The sequence below is a fragment of the Glycine soja genome, chromosome 17 (assembly GCF_004193775.1).
Source record: "Glycine soja cultivar W05 chromosome 17, ASM419377v2, whole genome shotgun sequence".
In the NCBI taxonomy this organism is placed as follows: Eukaryota; Viridiplantae; Streptophyta; class Magnoliopsida; order Fabales; family Fabaceae; genus Glycine; species Glycine soja.
Window position 1 is genome coordinate 26,195,316 of NC_041018.1, and position 9,598 is coordinate 26,204,913.

Sequence of the window (9,598 nt, forward strand, 5' to 3'; positions counted from 1 at the left end):
CAATTCCCAAACTTCAAATAATTGTATTGAACCTCCTTTTAGTGTCATGTTATTCCTCTTGTAGTGATAGGAATTGAAGCTATTTATTCATTCCTTGAAAAAGAAATAGACTCAATTTTGAGAAAATTAAAGATTTATTTATGGTTCATACAAATCTTTAGCTCTCATGGACCATTAAGAATTATAATGAGAGTAACACAAAAATGTGAGAACAACATGGTAGGGATGAATAAGATCAAAGCAGTACATGCCTAGAATATGGCAGTGAGTTATGTTCCACGTACAAAATTAGCCAGACAAATGGGAAAACAAAAGTATGCTTTGCTCTTGGTCTCCGGAAGTGCTAGTTTCTTGATAAATCAAATTTAAGGTGGCTTTTTTTTTTTTTTTTTTTTTTTTTTACCAATGATGGACAAAAAAGAGTGATGAGTTTATGTCGGATACGGATGAGGTACTCATAACCGTTCAATGTAGGTAAACACTACAATGAATTGAATGATATAAGAAGAAGAAAAAAAATGATAGAAACAAGAAGAGTTTATGATAATATTGATAATGATATAAATAAGTTCATTATCATGTAAAAGCTTCCACTACAATAGCAGTAATTAGTGTGCGAAAGCTACATTCATCTCATGATTCATTCCATTTTTGCATCATTATACTACCTAGAGCATAATAAAACTCTTAGCATAGATATACTTTTCACCTATTAGTTTAACAAACTAATAACAACACTATAAAAACAACTAACAATACTATAATTTTGAAGTCTCAGATAAATATGTTAAAAGTCCCTTGAAAAATGACTGAATTTTATTATAAGTCCCAAATAAATTTTTCTTTATTTTAAATTCTCGATATATTAAAATCTTTGTTTTAAATCTCTATCATCAGTTAAGTGATGACATATTACCTTACAAACTAATTTTCTAAATATCATCAACGATTATAATAGTGTCACGTCATCACATAACTAACAAGAAAGACTCAAAACAAAAGTTTTAATAAATTAAGAATTCAACACAACCAAAAAATTTATTAAGAATCCAAAATAAAATTCGATCATTTATGAGGACTTTAAACATATTAAATCTTACATCATTATACTACCTACACGGTGCAAGAGCATAATAAAACTCTAGCAACAAATATACTTTTCACCTATTAGTTTTTCAAACAAAACCACTAACAATGCTCTAATTTCTCCAAGTGTTTATAGTATCTATCTGTTGTTTACTAAAAACTAATCTACAAAGTAGGTAAGTCCCTATAATCAAATTACTCTTCTTCCTTGCCTGCAGAAGCTTCAAGATTTGGCCCCGGAGCAGGACCATAAGCCCAACAAACAGCAAGAAAGTAGAGGTAGTTAATTATACTTAAGAAACTGAGCAGTGCATAATAGTAATTCAGATGTCCACTATTAATGTTAGTTGATAGCCAGCTCTTGTTCCCTCCTACACTAGTGACCTTGTCCACAATGCTCACCAACACACTTGCCACTGTATTAGCAGCAGCTAGTTCAAGAGTGAAAATAGCCATTGCAAAACTAGACATGGATTTGGGAATATAACTGTAGAAAAACTCAAGCTGCCCAACTGAGCTGAAAGCCTCAGCTATTCCAAGGAAAAAAAACTCAGGAACAAGCCATAAAACTGACATTTGAATTACAGCATTAGGTTGGTCTTCAAAGCCTTCTTTAATGGCCGCATTTCGTCTCATAGTTTCAACTATAGCTGATGTTGCCTTAGTTACACATACAAACAAAAATCCTACCCCAATTCTAGTTTTGCAACTGAATCCTCTAGGCAAGCCTGTGTATTTTGCTAGTAGAGGTACCATTACGCGCTCATATGTGGGAATGATTATTGTTAGGGTGATTACACTGATAAGACTAAAGGATCCTGCAGGCATCTCGAAATTGCCAAATAACCTTCGGTCCATTGTATTAGCTTGGATGATAGAGAATGAGGTTTGGGAGGCAGTAATCATAAAGATGCCAGTGGACCACATAGGAAGGATTCTGAGCATAGATTTCAGTGACTCAACCTGTTCCACTGTGCATTGGCTCCATGGATCTGAAACTGATCCATCAGGGTTTGAGATTGTCTCAGGATTTCTTATTATGCAAGCTTTGTTCAAACACCTATAAAAGAAGATAAATTGAGTTCACTCAAAGTATTCAGTATTATAGGATGATACGACCAGAACATGAGTTTGTGATAGAATGACCCTACAGTCCTTGTGAAAATTTTTGTTCTGGGTTAAATATGTTTAAGGTATAAATAGTTGAATTTTTTTCTGGGTTTTTAATAAATTTTTGTTGTTTTGAGTCTCTGTTATATTGAATTGTGTTTTGAGTCCCACCATCAATTAAGTGATAATATGTCACCTTATAAATTGTTCTTGCTAACACTATCAACAGTTGTTATTGTATTACATCATCACTTAATTGACAATAGAAACTCAAAACAAATATTTTAATATATTAGGGACCCACAACAACCAAAAAATTTATTAGACACCCAAAATAAAATTTGATCATTTACCAGGGACCTTAAACATATTTAATCCAAAACTAATTACCTTAAACAAAGTTAATAAATGAGTGTTATTATCCAAATATAATGAAAATTTTCTCTCATGAAATATATAGGGGCAAAAGAGTATTTGAGAAGTGAAATTGAGAGGAAACTAGATCATGAGGGCATGCACAAGTACCTAAGGCTATCCGTAGGGACCATCAGCTCCGAATCACGGTCATGATAATACTGATCAAAGTTGCAATCAGGAAGAGTAAGTTTTCTGTTCTTTACAGCCACCACAACTACTTGTGCAAAACTAGTGAGTAAGCTGTGACTTGGCTTCACTTTGGCATAGAACGGTGAACCAAGAATGAAACTGATAGCCGATACCAACATTAGCACAGCAGGTATTCCAAACCCAATTTTCCATCCAAGATTTTCTTGAATGTACACAATTACACTCATGGAAAACACAGTTGATACTCCAACTGAGGTATAATACCAATTAAAGTAGCTATCCAAGAGCCTCTCATCATTGGACCTTACTTTGATTGTCAATTGATCTGCTCCAAATGCAATGGAACAAGGTCTAACACAACCAGCTCCAATGGAAATTAATCCCAGGGAAAGGAACAACACAGCTAGTTGGGCAGCTGAAGCAGAGTTGCAACCTAGCATGAGTGATTGACAGGAAGGTCTTAGCTCTGGGATCATTGCAGTTAACCACAAAGTGGTTAAACCCTGTGAGAGACATGAAATATTATAGCAGCATTAGGAAAGTAAGCATCAAAAGAAACTTTTATCTCAAGTATCATGAAAAACATTTCCTATATTTCCTTGGGAAATCAAAGCAGTTGAGCATTATTAAACACCCTATGCAAGAGTACACATAAGCAAGCCATGAATGATGACTCTAGCCTACACCAACAAAAGTAATTACAAACTTGAGATATGAATAAATTTCGGCAAGAAGTTCAATGGCTCTCATTTAAATATAACATCAAGCTACTATGTCAGTGTTTAGGATCTTGGATTAGGTAGTGCGCCTGAAGCAATTTTCTGAACAAAGTTTTACAGAATTCCTTGAATCATGACACGACAGGCAAATAAAGAAGCTTTTGAACAATGTTTTTGCTTAATCGCACTTGTATTACAACACTTCCCCCACCCTTTTTTTTTATGAATTCAATCCCATAATTTTAATAATGCCATTTTATTTCATCCATTAACTTGACATTCAATATTTAAAAGAGATGTTGAGATACCAATACAGTGCTTGCTGGCATAGATGTACAATAAAATATCACATGAATCTTCTATTAAATATTAAATGACAAGTTAATAGATACATCAAAAATTCAAAATTGTATTAATGTGAGGAAGAACCTTGCCGCCCATAGTTATCCAATAGGATTTGAATAAAATTACTTCCAATGAAAAATAATGTAGTTTAACGGTTTTTTTTTCAGTGAATACACCCTCTCTCCTATTTTTTCTCAATTTACATCACATTATAATTTAATTCACAATCTACACTACTTTAGACTTTCGTGTTTTGATTCACACCATTTTGCAAATGAACATGGTCAAAGAGGCACCGCTGCAAACTCAAATGAATATGAATACACTTTCTCTCACCTTTTTGTTTTTTTTTAATTTAAAATATTATAAAATATAAATATTATATTATATAATTTTTTAATTGGTTTTAAAATTATTTAAAAATTTTGCATAATAAAATTTTTGGTTACTTTTAACAAACCAGTAATCGAAATACAAGAAGACACGTATCCTACACAACATATTTTAGATCATCATTAGTTTTTTCATTTTTGCATTGTAATTGTATTTTTAATATGTTTCATTATTTTCGACTATCATCATAGTTACTACACTTTGAAATTTTATGTCTATTGTATAAGATAGATGTATCAATTATTTTTTCATTGTATTTTTTAATTTGTTTTAATACTACTAACTAATTTTCTTATTTTTTAATTAACGAACATAACAAAAAAAATTATCAAATTTAACTATAAAATTACATACAATATAACTAAAAAATTGTACTCTAATTTTATCCAATTTATTTTCTTTTTCTTTATCTGTATATTTTTCTTTTAAAAAACAACAAAAAAATTATAAAATTTAATTTAATAAATAAGTAATTTTAAAACCAATTTTAAAAATTATATAATATACTATTTATATTTTAAATTAAAATAAAAACAAAAAAGGTGAGATAGAGTGTATTCACGTTCATTTGAGTTTGCAGCTGTGAGATCTTTTTGTCCAAGTTCATTTACAAAATGGTGTGAATCAAAACAAAAAGTCCAAAGTAATGTAGATTAGAAATTAAATTACAAAATGGTATAGATTAGGAAAAAATAGGAGAGAGAGTATGTATTCAAAAAAAAAAAAAAAAACTGTAGTTTAACCTACTAGGGTTGGCCTAGTGATGGATCTTGGTATAAAATGTATGAAGTCAAACCTAGTGCAACCATTGTATATGAAAAAATTGTAGGTTAAATTAGTTTTTTAGTCCTTTAATTTATTTTTTAGATTCAATTTGGTCCTTTAGTTTTTCTTGGATTCAATTTAATCTACTAATTTTTTAAATTGATTAAATTTAAACCTAAATAATAAATTAGAGGACAAAATTTAATTTAATTTCAAAATTGTATATAAAAAAAATAATGCTGTGGTTTATACAAAGAAAACATTGCAAAAAGGATGATGAAATTTAAGCGTTCTTTGGACACTAACTAGACAATTTCCTTATCCAATCAATTAGCAAATACACATACATCACTGGACACGTGTTTTTTAGCATGACTTACAAGAAGGCTGGAGAAGGAACCGATGCAAATGACGATGAATCTACCAAAGTAAGAGTCTGAGAGAAAGGCCCCGAATAAGGATAAAACGCTGCACATGGCAGACCAAGTGTTAATTACTTTTGTGCCCTCCACAATAGCCATGCCGTAATCGTTGCTCAGATACAGTATCATGTTAGGCATGATCCCGTAGCTCGCCACCTTCTCCAGACACTCGTTCACTGATTCATAATTTTTTCCACAACAAAACATAGTCAAAACAACATCGTTTATTAAAGAGTGAGTGATTGAGTAACCCTTTATAACTATGCGGAATTTAAAAAAAAAAAAACATTATTATTCGTAAGGTTCGCATGCTTAACTGAACATTCTGTGGATCTGAGTTCGTATATTCACCCCTACGAGAAGTGAATGAAATGTTTATTATTGAAGTTAAAGTGAGTGAGCGAGTAGTACCTATGATGAAGGGCATGGTTCTTAAACCACCCTTTCCCTTTGTGGGTTTATCAGAAGAAGTGCCATTTTCTAAGAGCTTCTCATTCGCTGCACCGGAAGACTCCATCGCTTTTCTTTTCTATGAAGTGTGGCGTTGAATTGAATGAAAGAGTATGGTGCAAAGAAATTAAAAGGCGTAAAACATCGGAGTTTATATGTGGATGAAAAAGAAAGTAGCATTTTTCAATTAGATAACAAATACTGATTTTAACTTATTCAACTTCGTCCTATACTCAATTTGCCGAATTATTTCTTCAAAAAGAAAAATTTTGCCGAATATTTTGAAGGACAAATGTCAAGTTCTTGAGGATCCAGCTTCTTTCAAAAAACACATGTCACTGTGTGAGTAATTTTTTATATATGAACTAATTAGTGACCTGTGCGTGCACGGGTCATTCTACAGTTTTTTTCTATTGAAATTGTGTTTAAATTAAAAATTTAATTTTTTTTAATGTTTGAAAAATAATAATTTGAAATAAATTAATAATACAAAGTAAACTAGGCCTTAGTTAGGATGTATTAAAATTTTAATGAAGGTAAGAATAACAATAATTTAAACGTAAATATGTAATTTAAGTATAGTTATTATTATACTTTATTATTTACTACATTATAATAGATAATTAAAAGTATACTGAAGTAGATAAGAGTTACATACTTAAGCTTTAAAGAAAAGAAAACAAAATAAATGAGTTAATACTTAGTTAAGTACCCGTGCGTACGCCCGTGTATGCCGAAAAGTTATATTTACAGCATAGTTATAGACATAAAGTTATAATATTAGATAATATTATCATGTATTCAATTGGAAACTAATAAAATGAGAACAAAAATAAATATAAGCTAAAAAATTTATAATCAACACGTTGAAACTAATTTGAAGGTCAAGTAAAATAAAACAAATATTATATAATAAACTATCAATTAACAAAGTATTTAAATTTAGAAACATTAATTATTTGTAGGAAAATTTCGACCACAATTGTTTATTTACAAAAAATGGCATATGATACAATTACATTGTATTCAATTTATAAATATAATCAAAACAAAGCATAATTAACCGCTAGAGTCAATTTTTACTCTCTTTCTCCCATTATTGTAAATAATGTGACATTTCAGCATCTTTGAAAATCAAATGAGTGAATCTTCTTTCTTTCATAAAATAATACAATACCGTGCAGGCCTACGAATAAGCTGCAAAATTAAATGTATAATATAATTATATACATTTAGTTATAACCGTGTAAAACTTATTAAATAAGAACTAAAACTAATATTATTGAAATATATAATATATTTTATAAAATAGCACTATCTATTTAGCTTCGATGATATCCATGATTATTAATGTTTTAAAATTTTATAAACAATGAAATACATATTTATTTTATTAAGGCTATTGTTGTTAGAAATATTGTTAGTATATTATTTTCAAAAAAACTATTTATGAAGTAAGAATCTAAAACTGTCAACATATTGAAATGCATTAATGATAATTATATTGAAAAATAATTATCAGACTAATTTGAAGCCATCAGCTTGATAATTAAAATATTAAAACAAATCAAAGTATTTTTTAAAAAATTAGAAAACAAAGTTAAACCCAAAAAATAAAAAGTATTTAATCTTATCTTTATATATAGTTATTTTGTAAAAAGATATATAAATGATTGTTAAGATAAGCATGAATGGAGCAACACAAGATTCTATCTTATTCGTTAATCATCTCCATCCCCATTCATATATTGGATGACGATCATAAACAAGTATAGAAGAGATAAAATGAATATTAATAACAATAATAGTTATCATAGATCCTTATATAATATAATTGTAACCGTGGAGAACATATTTAATTAGAACCAAAACTAATATGATTGAAATATATAATATATTTTATAAAATATCACTATCTATCTCTCGACAATGATATCAATTGTTATTCATATTTTAAAATTTTATAAATAACGAAATACATATTTAATTTTATTGAAATTATTGTTATTAGATATGTTATTAGTATATTATTTACAAAAAGCTAACCTATGAAGTAAAAATCTAAAACCGTTAACATATTAAAATACATTCATGATAAATATATTGAAAAAAATGTCAGACTAATTTGGAGCATCAGCTTGACAATTAAAACATGGGAACAAATCAAAGTAGTTTTTAAAAATTTAGAAAATAAAATTAAACCCAAAAAAATAAACAAATTAAAAAAATAGTTAATCTTATGTTTATATATAATTATTTTGTAAAAAATGTATAAATGATAGTTAAGATAAGCATGAATGGAGAAACACAAGATTGTATCTTATTCATTAATCGTCTTCATTGATGTTACTCGACGACGATAATAAATAAATATAGAAAAGAGAAAATGAATATTAATAACAATAATAATTACCATAGATACTTACATAGTATAACGGTAACCATGAATAACTAATTTAATTAGAATCAAAACTAATATGATTAAAATATATAATATATTTTATAAAATATCATTGTCTATTTAGCTATGATGATATCAATCGTTATTCATATTTTAAAATTTTATTAACAATTAAATAAATATTTAATTTTATTGAGATTATTATTATTAGTATATTATTTACAAAATATTAAACTATGAAGTAAAAATCTTAAACGGATAACATATTAAAATGCATTCATGATAAGTATATTGAGAAAAAAATGTTAGCCTAACTTGGAGCATTAGCTTGACAATTAAAACATAAGAACAAATCAAAGTATTTTTTAAAAATTTAGAAAACAAAATTAAACCCAAAAAAATAAAAAAAAGTAAAAAGTATTTACGTCTATGTTTATACATAATTATTTTGTTAAAAAAATCTATAAATGATAGTTAAGATAAGCATGAATGGAGTACCACAAGATTGTATCTTATTCGTTAATCATCTCCATCCGTCCATATACTTGACGACGATAACAAATAGAAGAGAGAAAATGAATATTAATAATAATAATAATAACTATCATAGATACTACATAATATAATTGTAACAGTGAGTAACTTATTTAATTAGACCTAAAACTAATATGATTGAAATATACAATATATTTTATAAAATATCATTGTCTATTTCACTACAATGATATCAATCATTATTCATACTTTAAAATTATATAAACAATGAAATACATATTTAATTTTATTCTGATTATTATTATTAGCTATGGTTCAGCTCACTAATCCAAGATCAAGTCCAAGATTCTTCACTAAGTGTGCTTAGGTGTCATGAGGCATGTAAAGCATGAAGGACATGCACAAAGTGTGACTATATAATGTGGCAATGGGGTGTAGCAAGCAAATACTCACCTCCCCCTCTAAAATTTAATTGGATTAGGCTTCTCCCAATTTAATTAAATTTATTTCCAATCACACACATCAAATATTCACTTAATGCATGTGAAATTACAAAACTACCTGTAATACAAAAACTAGTCTAGGTGCCCTAAAATACAAGGGCTGAAAAATCCTACATTTCTATGGTACCTTACCTATATTATGGAGCCCTAAATACAAGGCCCAAAAATAATGAAACCTTAATCTAATATGCACTACTACAAAAAGCAGTTTTAACATCGGCCTATTAACATCGGTTTTAGCCAAAACTGATGTTAAGTTAAACGCGGTGGCATATTTCTAAATAAAGTATACTTCTTAACATCAGTTTTTCAAAAAACTGATGTTAATGCATACACGCTAAC

General features: G+C 28.5%; 1 protein-coding gene across 1 annotated transcript; it reads right to left on the reverse strand.

Moving 5' to 3' along the window:
- Positions 1 to 1,019: 1,019 nt before the first annotated feature.
- LOC114392575 (protein NRT1/ PTR FAMILY 1.2-like) lies at positions 1,020 to 6,003 on the reverse strand. Its single transcript, XM_028353759.1, has 4 exons — positions 5,819 to 6,003; positions 5,366 to 5,583; positions 2,722 to 3,266; positions 1,020 to 2,146 (listed from the first exon to the last, which is right to left on the reverse strand). Exons 1-4 carry the CDS (start codon positions 5,922 to 5,924, stop codon positions 1,282 to 1,284), a joined length of 1,734 nt encoding a protein of 577 aa, XP_028209560.1. The 5' UTR covers positions 5,925 to 6,003; the 3' UTR covers positions 1,020 to 1,281.
- Between the last annotated feature and the right edge of the window lie 3,595 nt (positions 6,004 to 9,598).

Bases quoted from the DNA above. Each gene is read 5' to 3' on its own strand.
- LOC114392575 (XM_028353759.1), bottom strand. From the start codon at position 5,924: ATGGAGTCTTCCGGTGCAGCGAATGAGAAGCTCTTAGAAAATGGCACT. The intron at 3,267-5,365 runs GTAAGTCATGCT...TGTCTCTCACAG, and splicing joins GTTCCTTCTCCAGCCTTCTT to GGTTTAACCACTTTGTGGTT. The intron at 2,147-2,721 runs GTACTTGTGCAT...CTTCTTTTATAG, and splicing joins GTCCCTACGGATAGCCTTAG to GTGTTTGAACAAAGCTTGCA.